Here is a 21,705-nt window from a genome sequence, read left to right as displayed (position 1 = left end):
TTGAAATGTTTACCAGGATTAGTACAAAATGTTTTAAAGGAAAGCTCTTTGACATAAAACCATTCCAAGAATGTAGTGCATCATATAATTAAATTATATTCAGTAACATAAATTGCATGGTTCAATGCTAGTCATAGTAGGTGCTCTTGGTAGCTATAACTGTTCATTTTGTACAGCCTATTGTAGATTAGAGTGTAATGCTAAAAACACTAAAATCACATCAATTGGGGAGACTTGTGAAATTTAAGTTTGGTCAACTTCATCCCCCTTAGAGTCCATTTCTACAGTGGTAACATTGAGAAATCTGTCCTGCTTACTCGTAATATTTTTGTAATCATCAGAGAAGAAAATGTGTAAAAACACTGAAGGAGGCCAAGGCAGGAGGATCACTTGAAGCCAGGAGTTCAAGACCAGCCTGGGCAACATAGTGAGACCATGTTTCTGTTAAAAAAAATGAATAAATAAAACAAACACTTTGAAGATAATTTAAAGTGCTGTGTAGTAAGGTGGTATTTTATTACTTGGTTAAGAGACAGCTTTCTTCCAACAGCCACATGACTACTACAAATAATATATGAGTGACTTCTCACAAGTAAGTTTGTCACTCATTTACACCCAAGTTACTCTAAAAGGGTAGTACTATGTAGGTGATATATCACAAAATGTTTTCCAGAAAGTGAGTAGCAATAAATTAGTTGGTCTTTTGGAAATATGTAATAATTTTTGTATATGATATATTTGGATATTTATACATTCTCTTCAGCAAATATGCATTATCCAAGTTAGCATGGGAGTTCCTACCATACTGGGGTTCCTACCATTGAATCCCCTGATTTTCCTTTGGATCTTGGCTCCCCATGCTAATCTTTCTTACTCATGTCTCCAATGATTTTAACAGGGTTTCTGAAAATTCAACAAAATTATGCCTTGAACTACAGGGGTTGTATTCTAGCTACTTTGACCAGGAATAAAATTTACTAGGGCCATTAACTAATGGAAACAGCACAGACTGAGTCAGCCCTAGGATTCGTTTCAGCTCTTAGATTTATTAATCTGACTTTGAGCCAATCCGTTCATCTGTCAAACCTCACTCTTCAAACTGTCTGTAAAATAGGGATAATAGCACCTATCTTAAACAATTCAAATGAAAATAATACCTATCTTAAACAGTAAATTAAGACACTGAATATATAGCACAGTATTTGACACATAATAGATGCTCAATACAAATTTTGGGTTTTTTTCTCTTCCCTTCCTCACCTTTAGGAGAATTTTTTTGCAGCTCCACTGGGCCAATTCATAGACTAGTAAGAGGAATGAATAGACTGTATTATCACAGTGGTAGCAGTAGAAGATTTTTATTTACCTAGAACTGAATGTCAAATTTGTCAAAGCAAATTCAGTTTTCTGCTCATTTTCAGAAGCTCTGTCAGTCTTTAATTTACCAATTCAGACAGCTTCTGCTATACATATACATCACTGATTTCCTAATAGCAGAATTTGACAATTAAATGCTCTCAAAAAATTTCTTTTTTGCTTGCAGAAATATATGCTAGTAGCCTAAGACAGTTTTTCTAATAACAGGAAGCCAGAGCAAGAGAATAAAACAATTAGCATTAGCCACAGCATTTCTTTTCTCTTTTTCTTTTTGAGACAGTCTTGCTCTGTCACCCAACCTGTAGTGCAGTCATGCAATCATGACTCACTGCAGCCTTGACCTCTTGGGCCCAAGCAGTCCTCCCACTTCAGCCTTCTGAGTAGCTGGGACCACAGGCACACACCACCACACCTGGCTAATTTTTAAATTTTTTGTAGAGAGAGTCTCACTATGTTGCTTAGTCTGATCTCGAACTCCTAGCCTTAGGCAGTTCTCCTGCCTTTACCTCTCAGAGTGGTGGGATTACTGGTACGAGCAACCATGCCCGACCACCACAGCATTTCTGAAACTATTTAAGGCAGAGCAAAATTTTAAGTGCTGTGTCATCTCAGGAAAGTGTTTAAGATTGTCAAATATTTTATATGATTCTTTTGCAGGGTTTTTTTGAGACTGTGTCTCACTTTTTCACCCAACCTAGAATACAGTGGCACCAACATGTCTCACTGCAGGCTTGACTTCCTAGGCTTAAGTGATTCTCCGCCCCGCATCTTCCTGTGTAGCTAAGACCACAGGCATGTGCTATCATACCCAGCTAATTTTTAAAATTCACTTGCAGAGACAGGGAGTCTCATTTTATTGCTTGGGCTGGTCTTGAACTCCTCGGCTAGAGTCAGTGATTCACCCACCTTGGCTTGCCAGAGTGTTGGGATTATAGGTGTGAGCCACTGCACCCAACCCAAGTTTTTAATATAATCTATCTTACATTTGATCCTTATTTCATGCTGTTTATAAATGTAAATTAGTATTTTATTAGAAAAATGTTTAAAATACAACACTGTCATCCAGGCTAGAGTGCAGGGATGCAATCGTAGCTCACTGCAGCTTCGACCTCTTGGGCTCAAGCAATCTTCCCACCTCTGTTTCCCAAGTAACCGGAACAACAGGCGTGTGCCACCAAGCTCAGCTAATTTGTAAATTTTTTTGTACAGATAGGGTCTCAAATGTACAGCTAGTCTGGAATGCCTGGGCTCAGGTGATCCTGCTGCCTTGACCTCCCAAATTGCTGGGATTACAGGCATAAGCCACTGTACCCGGCCACAACAGGTTTTAAAATTTCTTGAGGAAAACACTCATTTTTTTTAACTTGTAGCTGGCATATTATTTCAACAGGAGTGACATATCCACCAGGCACTAATAATTAAACAGTACCAGGTACCAGCACACACATACCCCAACTCTACACATACCATTAGGTTAGTTGTCTTTTCCTATTCTGAAGTAGTTCAACTGTTATACATTTAGACTATAAACTTAATTTACATATTATAGGCCACTAAGATTTTTTTTTTTTAATTTTCAACTGAAGTTAAATTTTACCTTGTTACCAGATTCAGAAGAAGATGTTGTTGAAACTCCTGCAGTGTCTCATGATGAACATACACACCAAGAAATAAAGGGCCGAAAAACACTGGCAACTCCTGCAGTTCGCCGTCTGGCAATGGAAAACAATGTAAGTTTTCTTAAATTTAAACCTGAGATTGCATAGAAAGTGTACATTTGTATCTGAAAAATTAGCCAACTCTCTTGTGACGAAATGGCTCAGTGATTTAAGGAAACACGAAAATATTTGCTACTGAAAAATGATAGTTGCATAAATGTACACGAGAGAAACGAGAAGTTGTAAACTTATTACTTACCATCAGTGGAGCAGTGTGGTTTTATTATTCTTTCTTGGAGCCTAATAACACTAAGAGCTACCATTTATTAAGCATTTGTAAATGCCAGGTCTTAGGTCAGGTGTTCTAGAGGCACAGGACTAGATAGGAGTTTGAAGGAGGGAAAACCTGTCAAGGGAATGAAGGAAGCAGGATAAGAAAGGGAAGAGAAGGGGAATTGGCCAGACATGGATATGGTATCAAGCATGTGGTCTGTCCCAAAGCTTGCCGTGGTCCTAAGGCAAAAAAGGACTGATTTGAGGGAGAAGGGGAGAACCACATGCTTTGAGGCAAGGAAGTTGGCCTTTTGTATTTCCTCTGTAAGTCATTGACTGAATGGAGGGTGGAATGCCAGGCAAGGTGGCTCCCTGGCACTGTGATAGGTATTCACATATTATCTTACTTAACCCTGTAAGATAAGGAGCTATTTTAAGACTAGGAGGGTTTAAGTAACTAGTCTAAGGTCATACAACTAACACAGCAGCAGAGCCAGAATTCAAAAGTGAGTCTATGTCACTCCAAATCCTGTGCTCTTAGACGTTAGATATGGCATCAACAATCATTGCCTCCATTATTTGAGCACATATGTGTCAGACACTATAGACATTATCTGTAATCCTCACAAGGACCCTTCAGGAAGGTTGATTGACTTATCTAAAACCAAGTAAGCTGAACTAGGCATTTGAACACAAATCTGCCTGGTTCTGAAGCCTCGATACTTTTCACTGTGCCCCACAATGAGACTCTTCGTTTGCCTCTTTTTGAGAAAAGTAAAGTTGCTGTGGGAAAAAATAAAAGTTTATATTTTGTGAAATATGTAATAGAGTCATTAAAATGTTCAAATCCTTTCAGCCAGTTATCCTGCCACTGGGAAACTATCCCAAGAAAATAGGATACATCCTTCCTTGTATTTTATATAACCAAAAATTAGAAGATGCATACGTGTTCAAAGTCAAATTATGTTATGTATGCTTGATGAAATTTTATGTAGCCATTAAATGTGTTTAAGTATGAAGACCATTTAGCATAACAGAAAATAGATATAGTAACATGGAACGCTATGTTATTAAGGGCATCAGATGAAATAGTGATTTAACATATTGTTTTGAATTCTATAAAGCATTTAAATATTCTTTTTCTTAATAATATAGAAAGAAATATATAGAAGAAATGTGTGATTTCGCTTTCCTAAAACACTCCCTAAAGATGTGTATAGAATACTTGGGTAGAGTACTTGTATGATCACTAAAAATTAAATATAAGATTTAGTTATCAGAAATCATCCTTTTTCTTTCATTTTGCATATTTATGAATTGAATTTAAAATTAAGAACCAGTGGCATTTACAGTTGTTTGTAACTGCCTAAAAATTATTTAAATTTTCAGAGTCCATTTGTTGCAAACTTCGCGTTTGCCTTAGTGAAGTCCTTTATTATTTTATATATCCTTAGAGATGCACGAATACAAATGAAGTGGGGCCGATCCCTAGGAAATTAATACATGCTATGTATGAGATCATTCCAAGATTTTATGTTTATTTGTATTTAAATAGATTTAAGTGTTTTGTACTGATCTTTCCAAACCAACTACCAGAAAAATAACTAATTTGAGAGAGCTTTTGTATTATGATTATTTAAGTTGTTAACGTTTTTAACTGGTAGCCAACATCAGAAACATTGGTCTAATACTGTTACAGCATTTAATTTCTCCTTAAATTCTCAGTTCTCCCTCTTCTTATGTAGTCCCTAAGAATAGAAAGGTTTGAGTTAGAATTATGCAAGAGATTTTAAAATACTTGAGTATAAAAATGTAAGTTTTCAGCTGGGCATAGTGGCTCACGCCTGTAATCCCAACACTTTTTGGAGGCTGAGGTGGGAGAATGGCTTGAAGCTTGTTCAAGAGCAGCCAGGGCAACAGAGTGAGACTCTGTCTCTGCAAAAAAAATTTTTTTAAAGTACATTTTCATAAATAGCTCTAGATTATATATAATATAGATACCTGATGGTTACCACATGCACATATGAACAGTGTATACAAAAGTAATAAATGATTACTTAGGTAGAAAATGAAAAGGTTATTTCCTTTTACTAATTTGTTAGACATATATATATGCATATTATTTTCAATTGATCAACTTCCATTTTGAAACTTTAATAATGTTTTTAAGTAGTTGTATTTTTGGCATTAAAATATATCATTTTTTAGATTAAGCTGAGCGAAGTTGTTGGCTCAGGAAAAGATGGCAGAATACTTAAAGAAGATATCCTCAACTATTTGGAAAAGCAGACAGGAGCTATATTACCTCCTTCACCCAAAGCTGAAATTATGCCACCTCCACCAAAGCCAAAAGACGTGACTATTCCCATACCCGTATCAAAACCTCCGGTATTCACAGGCAAAGACAAAACAGAACCCATAAAAGGTAATGATAATAATAATATAAGGCAATAGTTATTTTATTTTGGGGGAAGCTATCTCAGTAGGTAAATGTATGTAATATGGTGTTTTTAAGTCTTACTTAAGAGAAAGTTCAACTTCAGTCAGTATATAATTTTTTAATGGTAAAATAACATAGCTTTTCCAGAAAACACTCCCAATTTATATGTACTGTTTTTCTGAAGGTAATGCATTAGCAGGTTTCTTCGTATACTGACGGTTGCTGTTTGAAGACACATGCAGGATATTTTAAACATTCACTATTTGTAGTTCTTAATTTGTTATTTATAAACTCTTGGAATGATTAACTTCCAGAAGAGTGGCTTTGCAGGAAAGCTGTTAGGGAAATACATGGCTTACATTCTTTTGAATCGTTTGTATAACACAGCATTTAAAGCAGTTACCTGCTACGTTATTGCATTTGCGACTGTCATGATGCAGTCAATGTTCCAGCTTTGAAATTAGTGACTTCCGGTGTGATGTAATGTAAGGAAGAGAGTAGCGTGAGGAAAGGTTTAACTGAGAAAGGAAAGCACATTAGAGAACCTTCCATTTTAGTTTTTCTTTTTCTTTTCTTTTCTTTTTTTTTTTTTTGAGATTGAATCTCCCTTTGTCACCCAGGCTGGAGCGCAGTGGCGTGACCTCTGCTCACTGCAATCTCTGCTTCCCAGGTTCAACAACTTTAGTTTCTTAACGGGATTTAAGAATTTAAATAAATGAATAACAATTGAATGCTTTCAGGTTTTCAGAAAGCAATGGTCAAGACTATGTCTGCAGCCCTGAAGATACCTCATTTTGGTTATTGTGATGAAGTTGACCTTACTGAACTGGTTAAGCTCCGAGAAGAATTAAAACCCATTGCTTTTGCTCGTGGAATTAAACTCACCTTTATGCCTTTCTTCTTAAAGGTGAGATTTCATTCATTGCAAGCAAGCCTTGAGTAGAACATTTATTTGTTTGTTTGTTTTTTGAGATGGAATTTTGCTCTTTTCACCCAGGCTGGAGTGCAATGGTGTAATCTCAGCTCACCGCAACCTCTGCCTCTTGGGTTCAAACAATTCTGTTGCCTCCCGAGTAGCTGGGATTACGGGCACCTGCTACCACAGCCAGCTAATTTTGTGTTTTTAGTATAGACAGGGTTTCGCCATGTTGGCCATACTGGTCTCAAACTGCTGACCTCAGGCGATCCACCTCCCTCAGCTTACCAAAGTGCTGGGATTACAGGCGTGAGCCACCGCACCTGGCCCCAAGTTGGACATTTAAATTTGGCTTTGCCAACATGAAATGTGTTGACTATAGGCTTGAATAAAAATATTACTTCTCACATCATATAGTTAGAAAATGTGCCATTTCTTTGTTTTGTAGGAAATCATGAAATTGAAATTTCTCTCTTGTATTTTTAGTCACTTAACTAGAGACAATTCTGCCAGTGAAGTAAAGGCTTTAATCTTAAAAGGATCACTCCAGCCAAGTTCTGGTTTGAACTAAAATGAGACTTGATATTGATTTTGCAATATCACTGACATATTAATATTTATTTTTGTTTACTCAACAAACTTATATTGAGGCTCCTGGGAATCATTTCTAGTGCTAAGCCTTGGGACCTTTATAAAATGGAGTAAGATCATCAGCTGACCTTGAGCAGCTTACAGTCTAGCTCACATTAGTGACTGTGCAGCAGCTACCATGTGCCAGGCTCCATACTAAGCATGCTGTATACATTATCTCTTAATTCTCAGAGTAACTCTGACATGTAAATATTACTGTCCTCACTTTCCATTTAAGGAAATTGGAACTCAGAGAGGTTAAGAAACTCATCAAGGACTTAACAGCTAACAAGTGGAGAAGCTCTTTCAGGTTCTGGTCTGTTTTACTTGGAGGGACATACTGATGTCTCTAATGCCAGCATGTTCAGCGCTTTCTCTACACTACACCAAGACTGGTCTTCCATAAATCAAATTATTGTAATATTCTCTGATTCTTTTCAGTGGTTCCCCTTTCATTGCCTTTAGGATAATTTCCATACTCAGTGTGGCATACAAATGCATTATAAGTCTCTGCTGCCTGCCTCTCTGTTCTTATCTCACTCCCTATATTAAGCTACCCATAATTGTTGGAATACACAATTCCACCTGACGCGTTCCTTCTTGATCAAACACGTGTAAGTCCCAAATTGTGGTCAGGTACAGACTCCTTCTGTGGCTGTCACTATTTGAATTAAATACTCTTGTTTCCCACTGTTACTTACCTCAGTGCCTTGTGAGTGCTTACTCAGTTTTCTCTTTACTTACTGAACGCTGAGCCTCATGAGGCAGAAACTGTTCTCCTTTATCTCCTCCCCTAGTCTTTTTTTTTTTTTTGAGGAGTTTTGTTCATGTTGCCCAGGCTGGAGTGCAATGGCATGATCTTGGCTCACGGAAACCACTGCCTCCCGGGTGCAAGCGATTCTCCTGCCTCAGCCTCCCGAGTAGCTGGGATTACAGGCATGTGCAACCAGGCCAAAGTAATTTTTATAATTTTTAGTAAAGACAGATTTTCTCCATGTTGGTCAGGCTGGTCTTCAACTCCCAACCTTAGGTAATCCGCCCGCCTCTTTTTTTTTTTTTTAAGAAAGAATCCGCTCTGTTGCCCAGGCTAGAGTGCAGTGGCTCAATCATAGCTCACTGCAACCTTGAACTCCTGGGCTCAAGTGATCTTCTACCTCAGCCTCCCAAGAAGCTGGGACCACAGGTGTGCACTACCACACCTGGCTAATTTTTTTATTTTTAGTAGAGATGTGTCTCGCAATGTTACCCAGGCTGGTCTTACAGGGATGAGCCACCAGTCCTGGCTATTTTGTTTTAAAATAAAACGTAAGTTTCAGAACATTAAAAAAAAAAAAAAAACTACACAGTATTATAGAGGGGGAAAAAATGACCTAATCCATTGACATATATCTTGTATTTTTCTAGGACAAAATTTGGATTATATTCAAAACACTATTTTTATGTGTAACAGTTTAGACTAATTTTAGTTAGGGGTTTTTAGATAAAGACTACTAAAATTACAGTTATTGAATCAGATGCATACTAAAGCTTTCAAGTTGGCTGGGCAAAGTGGCTTACGACTGTAATCCCAACACTTTAGGAGGCCAAGGCAGGCAGATTGTTTGAGCTCAGGAGTTCAAGACCAGCCTAGGTAACGTAGTGAAACCCCATCTCTACAAAAAATGCACAAATAACCTGGGCATGGTGGCTTGCACCTAAAATTCCAGCTACTCAGGAGACTGAGGTGGGAGGATCACTTGAGGCAAGGAGGTTGAGGCTACAGTGAGCTGAGATCATGCCACTGCACTCCAGCCTGGGTGACAAAGCAAGACTCTGTCTCAAAAACAAACAAGAAAAAACTTCCAAGTCATAAAAATTAAGGAATTTGTAGCAGTTCTTTTCATTATATTTTTCTTCAGTTGATCTACTCTCTTAATCTGTCCTAATGACTACAAAATGTCTCTATATATTTAAATTCTTTTATTAACGCTCTAGTTCAATAATTTGATTTTTTTTCCATCAAGACCTCCGATGAACAGAGAAAAATAACACAATGCATGTAAAGAACTTTAACAGGGACCAGCCAAGGGCAGTGAGGGAGGGAATTCTTTTTAAGAATGATCTTAAGCATTTTTTCTTTGCTATCTTTTAAATTTAATACAATGCGTGACCACCACATGTAAGGTGTGAACCTTGATTATTAGATCCCGAATTGGCAGGGAAACAGATATCGAGAACATTTTAGATACACTTAGGGATATCTGAATATGGACAGATATTGATGTTAAGAGACTAAGGGAAGAAAAGAAAGGGGAAGGCAACAGAGAGGGAAAATATAAATGCTATTCAGTGAGACTTGGGCTCTAAAGTAAATGTTCAAGCCATCGCTGCCCTTCACTTGGCCAAGGACACCGGGTAGCAAACTGGCATTTAATAGTCAGTGCACTTTGAAATCCTCGTTACATGTTATTTCTGCACAGGGAAATAGCTTACCTGCTTTTTGTGTTTTGATTCCTAGTGTATATTTGAACTACAGGCTTACTTCTCATGGAAATCTTAAGATTCTACATGTCAGTGAGAAAATGACCTAGAAATTAGACATTTTCTTTGGAACTTTGGCTGGTCTGTATCATTATTTTTAAAATCTCCTTGATGTTTACAAGCTACCTGACTACTTTATCTTTTATTCTTTAATGATTAGGGTGACCTAGTTCTGCATTGCTTGAAGGTAACATTGGCAGTAATGTGACTAGGTACATGTAGACTTGAAATTAAACAGCGTAAATAAGAGCTCTCTCTCTCCCTCCTTTTATACCGCTTATTGTTTCAAATTCCCTATCCCTTCTAAGTTAGAAGTGCTATAATTGCATTCTTTTTCTTTTAAATAGGCTGCTTCCTTGGGATTACAACAGTTTCCTATCCTTAATGCTTCTGTGGATGAAAACTGCCAGAATATAACATATAAGGTTGGCTATACAGAGTGAAAATTTTCTTATTATTAATAGAAGATAGGGCAAATGTGCTTGTAGGTTAGAGAGACTTCCATTGTACCTCAAATAGTGACCTTTTTTAGGCTAGAATTAAAGGTGTGGCATAAAACATTAAACTTACATATAATTTATTGTTACTGTTGTTTTTGTGGTTAATGATACTGTTTAGATAAGATTCTTAAAACCATTTTTAAGCTTTTTGTTTTGTTTTGTTTTCTGCTTAAAATAATAGAAATATATAGCTGTGTGGCAGTAGATTATGTTACCTACTCTGCTTGCCAAAAAGCAGCAGCTGTTTCACAATTGAATTCCTGGAATATTATTATTATTATTATTATTATTATTATTGGCAGAGTCTTACTCTGTCACCAGTTTGGAGTCCAGGGTTGTGATCGTGGCTCACTGCAACTTTGACCTCTCAGGCTCAAGCAATCCTCTCGCCTCAGCCTCCTGTGTATCTGGGACTACAGGCATGCACCACTATATCCAACTAATTTTTAAATTTTTTGTAGAGACAGGTCTCATTATGTTGCCCAGGCTGGTCTTTAACTTCTGGGCTCAAGCAATCCTCCTACCTTAGCCTCCAAAGTGCTGGGATGACAGGTATAATCTGACTGTGCCTGGCAAAGTCCTGAAATTTTAAGATTAAGAATAATTTCAGTAAGAAAAGTAATATAAGTTTGAATTCAATATATATGTATTTTATCACATATCTTCTGTGTGGAGAGAAAGTTTCTTAAGTTTGAGAACTCTTTTTGAGATGCCATTCCTTATATTTACTTTTCATTAGAAATGTACAACCAGAGGCTAGGCACAGTGACTTAAGTTTATAATCCCAGCAAGCTGAGGAGGGTCGATCACCTGAGGTCAGGAGTTGGAGACCAGCCTGGCCAACATGGTGAAACCCTGTCTCTACTAAAAATACAAAAATTAGCCAGGCATGGTGGCCAGCGCCTATAGTCCCAACTACTCAGGAGGCTGAGGCGGGAGAATCGCTTGAACCCAGGAGACTGAGGTTGCATTGAGCCGAGATTGCGTTACCACACTCCAGCGTGGACGACGAGAGCAAAACTCCATCTCAAAAAGAGAATTAAAAGAAAAGAAATGTACAACCAGAAAGTGAGCTTAGATATTCTGGGAGGTCAGATCCTATATGGTTAATAGAGTCAGCTGTATTAATTTTTATTTTTATTTTAATATCTCCTGATTAAGTATATACTTGCCACAAAAATTTCGGGCAAGAAAATAATGATGTTGGCCGGTGTGGTGGCTCCTGCGTGTAATCCCAGCACTGTGGGGGACAGAGGTGGGAGGATGGCTTGAGCCCAGGAATTCAAGACCATCATGTGCAACAAAGTGAGGACACCCCCATCTCCACAGAAAAAAAATTATTAGCGGGGCATGGTGGTGCGTGCCTGTAGTTTTAGCTACTTGGGAAGGAGGCAGGAGAATCATATGACACCTGCACTCCAGCCTAGGCGACAGAGTGAAACTGTGTCTCAAAAATAAAAAGAAAAAAAAAAGATGTTTACCCTCAATTCCATAACCCTAAGAGACCTCACTATTTATGTTGAGATATACATCTTTCCAGGATTTCATTTTTACATACTTTTAAAAAGATATAGAATTATTCATATTTTTCTTTTTTTTTTCTTTGAGATGGAGTCTCGCTCTGTCACACAGGCTGGAGTGCAGTGGCACAATCTCAGCTCACTGCAACCTCCACCTCCTGGGTTCAAGCAATTCTCTGCCTCAGCCTCCTGAGTAGCTGGGATAACAGGTGCCCACCACCACGCCCAGCTAATTTTTGTATTTTTAGTAGAGACAGTGTTTCACCACTTGGCCAGGCTGGTCTTGAACTCCTGACCTCGTGATCCACCCACCTTGGCCTCCCAAAGTGCTGGGATTACAGGTGTGAACCCCCACACCAGGCCTTGTATTTTTCTTTAACTTTCTTTTTTCTTTTTTGAGACAGGGTCTCACTCTGTTGCCTATCTAAAGTATTCCCATAGAGATTATCTATGCTGTAGTGTAATCATAGCCTCACCGCAGCCTCAACCTCCCACCTCAGCCTTCCGAGTAGCTGGGACTACAGGTATGTCCCACCGTGTCCAGCTAATTTTTGTAATTTTTTTTTTTTTTTTTTTGTAGAAATGGGGTCTTGCCATGTTGCCCAAGCTGGTCTCTTAACTCCTAGGCTCAAGCGATCCACCCACCTCAGCCTCCCAAAGTGCTGGGATTACAGGCATGAGCCACCATGCCCAGCCTTTTCTTTCTCATTTACTATATTGTAGACATCACTGTGTGACAACAAATATAGCTTTGTTATCATTTATCTAGCTAGTGACCTATTTATAAACATTGTGATTATTTGCAGTTTCTGAAACTTATAAACAGTGTGTACTCAACATCCTTGTATATCCCTACATACTTCTGCATTTAGTTCCTTAACACAAATTTTTATAAATGTTGGTACCTATTGTCATATGTTCTCCAGAAAGTCTTTACAGGTTGAATATCCCTTATCCAAAATGCTTGGGACCAGAAGTGTTTTGGATTTCAGTTTTTTTTTTATTTTGGGATATTTGCACATACAGAGGAGACTTTTTAGGGATAGGATCCAAATCTAAACATGAAATTCACTTATGTTTCATATACCCTCATACATATAGCCCAAAGGTAACTTTATGCAATATTTTTAACATTTTTGTGTATGAAACAAAGTTGGGTTTTTTTCTTTTTTTGACACAGGGTTTTGCTCTGTTACCATGCGTAATCATAGCTTATTGTAACCTAAAACTCTTGGACTCAAATGATCTCCCCACCTCAGCCTCCCAAGTGGCTGAGGCTACAGGTGTGTGCTATAATACTCAGCTAATTAAAAAAAATTTTTTGTAGAGATGGGTCTTGCTATGTTGCCCAGGCTGTTCTCAAACTCCTGGCCTCAAGCAATCCTACTGTGTCAGTCTCCCAAAATGTTGGGATTGCAGGCATGAGCCACTATGTCCTGCTAGAATCAGTTTTGGCTGCATTTTTTTGTTTGCTTGTTTGTTTGTTTTTACTGATGGGCTCTGATATGGTTAAATATTTAAAAATGAGAACTATTTCAACAACTATGCAGCATAATGTTTAAGGACAAAATACTGAATATACTTTTTATTATATATGTATTTTATTACATAATGAGGAATGCTGAGGTGCTTAATCCATCCCATAAATTGAAAATAAAAACTTTACATTTCTATATTTTTGTCAGTATACAGGATTCTGAAGATGGATCTCGACTCTGGGTGATAAATCGGTTTTCAAGGGAATTGGCTATGTTTTGACTGTGACTCATCACGTGACATCATTTCGGCCCTCAAAAGTTTCAGATGTTGGAGCATTTCAGATTTCAGATATTTGGACTAGGGATGCTCAACCTGTACCAGTTACATTCCCACTAACAATATTAGGAAACAGCCTATTGCTCTATATTCTTATCAACAAAAAATTATCATCTTCAAAATATATATATACATATATAACTATAGATATACATATATATTTTTAGACAGAGTCTCATTCTGTCACCTAGGCTGGAGTGCAGTGACACCTTCTTAGCTCAATGCAACCTCCACCTCCTGGGTTCAAGCGATTCTTATGCCTCAGCCTCGTGAGTAGCTGGGATCACAGACCTGTGCCACCATTCCCAGCTAATTTTTGTATTTTTAGTAGAGACAGCTTTCAGCATATTGGCCAGGCTGGTCTTGAACTCATGACCTCAGGTAATCCACCTGCCTTGGCGTCCCAGAGTGCTGGGATTACAGGCTGAGCCACTGCACTTGGCCCAAAAAATCTTTCAAAAAATATTTTTAAATTATTTATTTTTAATCACTGCCAATCTGGTAAAAATGAGTTTTGGTAGTGGTTTCTAGATGACAGTGAAAGTTGATCCTTTCTTTGCTGTTAGCTTATTCATTAAAAGCCCTACTGTATAATTTTTTATTTTTTAGGCTTCTCATAACATTGGAATAGCAATGGATACTGAGCAGGGTTTGATTGTCCCTAATGTGAAAAATGTTCAGATCTGCTCTATATTTGAGATTGCCACTGAACTGAACCGCCTCCAGAAATTGGGCTCTTTGGGTCAACTCAGCACCACTGATCTTACAGGAGGAACATTTACTCTTTCCAACATTGGATCAGTGAGTAATCATGTTGAAATACATAAACCATAACTTAAGGTTTCTGATCATATGCTTAATTAAAAATAGAAAATGTTACTTGCCATTTATTCCCTAAAAACCATACTCTCCATTTTTTTTTTTTTTTTTTTTTAAACAGATTGGTGGTACCTATGCCAAACCAGTAATACTGCCACCTGAAGTAGCCATTGGGGCCATTGGATCAATTAAGGTACATGTCTTAAATAACGGAAATATGGAGTTTAAACAAATTCAGGGAGTAAACACAATGAAGAGTAAACATTTCTGAGGTTTCCCCTCATTTTGTAGGTTTGAGTTTGTGAGTTTATCTTAGAAAGTATATATATAGTTTAAGTTCTGGGACACATGTGCAGAACATGCAGGTTTGTTACATAGGTATATATGTGCCATTGTGGTTTGCTGAACCCATGGGTTCATCATCTACATTAGGTATTTCTCCTAATGGTATCCCTCCTCTTGCCCCCTACTATCTGACAGGCCCTGGTGTGTGATATTCCCCTCCCTGTGCCCATATGTTCTCATTGTTCAACTCCCACTTATGAGTGAGAACATGCAGTGTTTGGTTTTCTGTTCCTGTGTTAGTTTGCTGGGAATAGTGGTATCCAGCTTTATCCATGTCCCTGCAAAGGATATGAACTCATTCTTTTTTATGGCTGCATAGTATTCCATGGTGTATATGTGCTATGTTTTCTTTATCTAGTCCAGCATTGATGGGCATTTGGGTTGATTCCAAGTCTTTGCATTGTGAACAGTGCTGCAATAAACATGCATGTACATGTGTTTTATAGTAGAATGATTTATAATCCTTTGGGTATATACCCAGTAATGGGATTGCTGGGTCAAATGGTATTTCTAGTTTTAGATCCTTGAGGAATTGCCACATGGTCTTCCACAATGGTTGAACTAATTTACACTCCCACCAACAATGTGAAGGAGTTCCCATTTCTCCACATCCTCTCCAGCATCTGTTGTCTCCTGATTTTTTAATGATCGCCATTCTCATTGGTGTGAGATGGTATCTCAATGTGGTTTTGATTTGCATTTCTCTAATGACCAGTGATTATGAGCTTTTCCTCATATGTGCATAAATGTCTTCTTTTGAAAAGTGTTCATATTGTTTGCCCACTTTTTGACAGGGTTTGCTTTTTTTTGTAAATTTGTTTAAGTTCTTTGTAGATTCTGGATATTAGCCCTTTGTCAGATGGGTAGGTTGCAAAACTTTTTTTCCATTCTGTTGGTTGCGGGTTCACTCTGATGATATTTTCTTTTGCTATGCAGAAGCTCTTAAGTTTAATTAGATCCCATTTGTCTATTTTGGCTTTTTTTGCCATTGCTTTTGGTGTTTTAGTCATGATGTTCTTGCCCATGCCTATGTCCTGAATGGTATTGCCTATGTTTTCTTCTATGGTTTTTATGGTTTTAGGTCTTATCTTACATTTAAGTCTTTAATCTATCTTGAGTTATTTTTATATAAGGTGTAAGGAAGGGATCCACATGCAGCTTTCTGCACATGGCTAGCCATTTTTCCCAACACCATTTATTAAATAGGGAATCCTTTCCCCATTGCTTGTTTTTGTCAGGTTTGTCAAAGATCAGATGGTTGTAGATGTGTGGCATTATTTCTGAGGCCTCTGTTCTGTTCTGTTGGTTTATATCTCTGTTTTGGTACTAGTACCGTGCTGTTTTGATTACTGTGGCCTTGTGGTATAGTTTGAAGTCAGGTAGTGTGATGCCTCCAGCTTTATTTTGTTGTTGTTGTTGTTGTTGTTGTTTTTGTTTTGCTTAGGATTGTCTTGGCTATGTGGGCTCTTTTTTGGTTCCATATGAAATTTAAGGGTTTTTTTCCAATTCTGTGAAGAAAGTCAATGGTAGTTTGATGGGGATAGCATTGATTCTTTAAATTACTTTGGACAGTATGGCCATTTTTATGATACTGATTCTTCTTAACCATGAGCATGTGGACACAGAGAGGGGAACATTACACACTGGGGCCTGTCAGAGGTAGGGGGCTAGGGGAGGGTTAGCAGAGGGTGAAGGGGTAGGGGAGGGATAGCATTAGGAGAAATACCTAATGTAGATGACGGGTGATGGATGCAGCAAACCACTGTGGCACCTGTATACGTATGTAACAAACCTGCATGCTCTGCACATGTACCCCAGAACTTAAAGTGTAATAATAATAATAATAATAATAATAAATTTTAAAAAAAATTAAACTACAAAGAAATTCAAAATATGAAAGAAAAAAAAAGTGATTGGTGGCCATGATTTCGAAGACACTGACTTAGAATAAGGATTGCAATGATTCTTAACCCTGGCTGTATGTTAGAATCAGCTGAGAGCTTGAAAAGAAATTATGGCCAAGCTCCCCCTCTACCAACTGAATCAGAATTTTGAAGGATGGGACTTAGGTACCGCTATTAATTCAGTATTGAGGACCACTGAGGCACATAAGCTCCTAGATACCACTTCAATACTATGTTTATTAAATGTCATTGTCACTATATTAAGAAGAATGTGTTTTAAGAAGAGCTTTTCTTCTTTTCTACACTTACAGTGCTTCCATGTTGAACATCTCTGGGACTTGTCCTCATGAGTTTATTCCTTGCATGTTGGAACCCTCACAAATGCTTTCCTTCAGCCTTTGATTTGATTTCTAGCAGAGAGTAAATTAGCATCTAAGTTATTCCCCCTTCCTAGCATCCACTTTCCCTTCTGGCAAGCAGAGGAGATAGGGAGAAAAAACAAAAACACACAATATGACACTATTCTTTTCAAATCAAGAGTTCTCTGAGTGATAACTTCTATCACTCATTCTCTTTTCCAATAAGAATTCAATATTTGATTCTTTAAAAATTTGGCTTCCCACAATTCCCAAACCATTATACCTGTTTAACAAAGTTTTGTGTTCTCTTTCCTTAAAGAGATTTATCTTCTTCTGAATTATGTGTGTGTATATATATATAATTGTGGCAAAATATATAAACATAAATTGACCATTGAAACAATTTTTGAGTATATTTTTCAGTGGCATTAAATGCATTTACATCGTTTGCCACCATCACCATCATCTGTCTCCAGAACTTTTTCATTATCCCAAACTGAAACTCTGTGCCTATTGAATAATCTATTTCCCCAGCCTTTGGTAACTACCATTTACTTTCTGTCTCTCTGAATTAATTTGACAATTCTAGGTACCTCATGTAAGTGGAATCATATAACATTTATCTTTTTGTATCTGGCTCAAGGCTCATTAATGTTTTAGCATGTGTCAGAATTTCATTAGTTTTTAGGAGTAAATAATATTCTATTGTACATAGATATATGCCATGTTTTGTTTATCCATTCATCTGTCAATGAATATTTGGATTATTTCCATTTTTTTGGCTCTCGTGAATAATGCTGTTATGAACAGATGAATATTTGATTTACAAATGTCTGTTCAGTAGATACATTTTTCAGAATCATTTTATCCATGGTTTTTTCAAGCCATGAAACATAGTTCTTAGAGCAGCAATCTTTTTTTTTTTTTTTTTTTTGAGACGGAGTTTCGCTCTTGTTACCCAGGCTGAAGTGCAATGGCACCATCTGGCTCACCGCAACCTCCGCCTCCTGGGTTCAGGCAATTTTCCTGCCTCAGCCTCCTGAGTAGCTGGGATTACAGGCATGCGCCACCATGCCCAGCTAATGTTTTGTATTTTTAGTAGAGACGGGGTTTCACCATGTTGACCAGGATGGTCTCGATCTCTTGACCTCAGGATCCACCCGCCTGGGCCTCCCAAAGTGCTGGGATTACAGGCTTGAGCCACTGCGCCCGGCTTAGAGCAGCAATCTTATTCATCACTTAATATTTGTTGGGTAGAGACAAATAGTATTTAATTTATTTCTCCCTTGTGTCATCTTTCCTTTGCTATTTTGCTTTCATTATAGAATTTTAATTCCTTCTTGCTTAATTGTTTAAGTCATTCAGTCTTCCATGTTACTCAATTCTCAGTATTCATTTTCCTTGACTTACTAGTTGACCTTGAGATGACTGATCAATCCAACCTCTTTGGAAAACTTTCTTAATGTTGACTTGCAGAATACCTGGCCATTTTGGTTTTCCTCCTATGTCACTGCCTTTTCCCTCTAAGTCTCCTTTACCCCATACCTCCTCACGTTCCCAGTCTCTACACGTCGAAGCACCCCAGAATTCAGTTCTTACCCCTTTTTCTTTATCTGATCTTTCAATACCATTTATACACTGAAGACTCCCTAGATTTATATCTTTAGACTGGACCTCACTTTTGAACTTTAAACTCTTGTATCTTGCTTGGATATGTAAAGGCATCTTGAATTTTAACATGTCTAAAACTGAGTTCCTGCGTCTTCCTCACTGACCCCCACCATCAGACTTGCTCCTCCTAAAGTCTTCCCCTTTCAGTGAATGGCCATTCTGCTCAGACACTTACAGGGCTTCTCATCTCACTCGGAATCAAAGACAAATAGTTGAAGTGGCCTATATGGCTTTACACAGATGTTACTCAGTGTCATCAGGGATCCACATCTGGCTGCAACTGTTGTATCCCAACCATGAGGAGATCAGTACAGAAAAACAGAGTAGGGCTTAGAAACTTTTATAGCAGTTTGACAGGATGCTTTTATGTCTATTGAATCTAACAAGAAGTTGATGCTTATATCTTGTCTTGTCTTTTTTTTTTTTAATGGAGAAAAGATATATGTTTAGAATTAGCCAGCTGGGCTCATTTTAGGTGATCCCAATTTTGCTGGCAACATCCAAAGCACTGTAATCAGGAGCCAATGGAATATATGCCTTCCTTTCTCTATCAGGCCTGGTCAAGGTGTTGACCTTGGCCACAAAAGTGTCATAGAGCTTCTTCACAGCCTGTTTGATCTGGTGCTTATTGGCTTTATCATCTACAAAGAACATAAGCGTGTTGTTGTCTTCTATCTTCTTCCTGGCCAACTCAGTAGTTGGATGAACTTGAGGATGGCTTGTTTCCTCATTGCCTTCAGTGAGGAAGCCTTGTTTAATTGTCTGTCTCTCCCCAGAACCCAGAAGATTACTTGGCACATAGTGGGTATACAGTAAATAATTGTTAAATATTTGAAATCTGAGATGAAAGTTAATGAATGTAGGTATGGGAATTGCCCAAGGGAAAGAAAGTACCTTGGAGAAGTTCTGAAAATTTCAGGCACATACTCAAAGGTGGGAAGAGTTTTCAAAAGTCATTAGGGATGCCCATTTTTTTCTCTATTGTAGCGAGAAGGGTTTGCCTGATCTTATGCCATTGTTAGAGCTTGAGCTTTGAGCAAGTGAAGGTTTACTCTTTCTTCTTTTTTTTTCTTTCCATTTCTAGGCCATTCCCCGATTTAACCAGAAAGGAGAAGTATATAAGGCACACGTACTGAATGTGAGCTGGTCAGCTGATCACAGAGTTATTGATGGTGCTACAATGTCACGCTTCTCTAATTTGTGGAAATCATACTTAGAAAATCCAGCTTTTATGCTACTAGATCTGAAATGAAGACTGATAAGACATTCTTAAACTTTTTGAGCTTCCAAAGAGTATGTAAAGCCTAGCTGTGCCAGTCCATGTTCACCTTTACAATTTGTATTGTAAATGATTTGTATGGTATGATTAAGGTTCTAAGGCACAATATTTGTCACTGTTCTGTTGAACTTTTTACCGAAAATGATTAATGGTATAATGGTTCTCCTGGGGCTGTCACATTTTATAGGTCAGAGTGTGACTGCTTAATATGGTGCTGACGTCTTTGTGTCAATGGCTTGAAACTGGCAAGGTTAACAAAATTAATGTTACTAAAAGACAGGTAGCCATATACAGACAGTATATGCCCTATTTTTTTTAACTGACTCTTAATGAAACTTTTTAATTATACTTAATTAGGAAAAGGAATTTATATACAAAATATTTTCCATTTCCCTGTAATCATGCTAACTGTTGTATAAAATAAGTGCAATTATACTTCTCTTTTGAGATATCCAATAGTATATTCTTGCTCTGTATAGAGAATATCACCTGTAAATATCTTATTTATATCAATTAACGTATTTGAAAAGGTATAAACTGGCCTTAAAAATGTCTAATTATAGTTTTATAACCAGTTAGTCTATTAAAGGTGTTTGTTTAAAATGGATATACTTTTAGAGTTTTGGTAATGCTTTAGCATTTTGTTGGGAAAGACTTCCACTTTGCAAACTTCCCTTATGTAGGGAAGGTACTTTAAATGTAGCAGCCACTGACATTTCTTTTTTTTTTTTTTTTTAATTTGCAGAAGTCTACATTCTTTTAACTTTTTTGGTCTTCAGTTAAAAAATAGAATAAGAAATTAAGGTCTATTCCATTCTCCATATCCTGGGTAGGAATGTAAATAACAGGAGAAGGAAGAGTCTAATAATAATTATGGATATAAAAAATAATAAATTTTGTATAGAAATGAAGGTTTCATAATGATAATTTTGCTAAAGTTCTACTTTAATCAGAAATAGTATCGAGATGAATGCATCCAACATTTCAATTTGCATTCAGAAATCTATGTTGTTTCTAATATTGTCCAGTTGAATACTGTATGCCAAAATTAGTTGTTTTAGTGAAGTTTTATGATAGAAAAAAGCTTGTTTTATGTCTAATTGGTTTTTCTTGAAATGGAAATAATTTTAAAATCAGGAAAGAATAAGCCAGATGTGGTGTGACTTGAAACTGTAATCCCACTTATAGGGGAGGCTGAAGCAGGAGGATTGCTTGAGGCCAGGAGGTTGAAACCAGCCTGGGCAACATACTGAGATTCCATCTCAAAAAAAATTTTTTTTAAGTTAGCCCAGTGGCTCATGCCTGTAATCCCAGAACTTTGGGAGGCTGAGGTGGGCAGATCACCTGAGGTCAGGAGTTCGAGACCAGCCTGGCCAACATGGTGAAACCCCATCTCTACTAAAAATATAAAAAATTAGCCAGGCGTGGTGGTGCATGCCTGTAGTCCCAGCAATTTGGGAGACTGAGGCAGGAGAATTGCTTGAGCCCAAGAGGTGGAAGTGGCAGTGAGTAGAGATTGCATCAACCTAGGCGACAGAGAAACACTCCATCTCAAAAAAAAAAATTAGCCAAATGTCTTGGTGTGCACCTGTAGTCCCAGCTACTCAGGAAACTGAGACAGAAGGATCAACTGAGCCCAGGAGTTCAGAACTGCAGTGAGCTATCATAGTGCCACTATA

At 37.6% G+C, this 21,705-nt stretch overlaps 1 protein-coding gene across 1 annotated transcript in view; it reads left to right on the top strand.

The window, feature by feature from the left end:
- Positions 1-20,937, top strand: part of DBT (dihydrolipoamide branched chain transacylase E2) — a 44,925-nt gene extending 23,988 nt beyond the window's left edge. The window contains exons 5-11 of the mRNA XM_017547625.2: positions 2,986-3,107; positions 5,517-5,733; positions 6,489-6,655; positions 10,162-10,239; positions 14,259-14,450; positions 14,590-14,661; positions 19,832-20,937. Coding sequence (XP_017403114.1) covers positions 2,986-3,107; positions 5,517-5,733; positions 6,489-6,655; positions 10,162-10,239; positions 14,259-14,450; positions 14,590-14,661; positions 19,832-19,999 — 1,016 coding nt within the window. The 3' untranslated portion in view covers positions 20,000-20,937. The remainder of the gene's footprint in view (positions 1-2,985; positions 3,108-5,516; positions 5,734-6,488; positions 6,656-10,161; positions 10,240-14,258; positions 14,451-14,589; positions 14,662-19,831) is intronic.
- Positions 20,938-21,705: the final 768 nt, after the last annotated feature.

The sequence above is a fragment of the Cebus imitator genome, unplaced genomic scaffold, assembly GCF_001604975.1.
Source record: "Cebus imitator isolate Cc_AM_T3 unplaced genomic scaffold, Cebus_imitator-1.0 Scaffold199, whole genome shotgun sequence".
Lineage (NCBI taxonomy): Eukaryota > Metazoa > Chordata > Mammalia > Primates > Cebidae > Cebus > Cebus imitator.
Note: the sequence above shows the minus strand (reverse complement) of the source record. Positions and strands in the feature narration are given on the sequence as shown.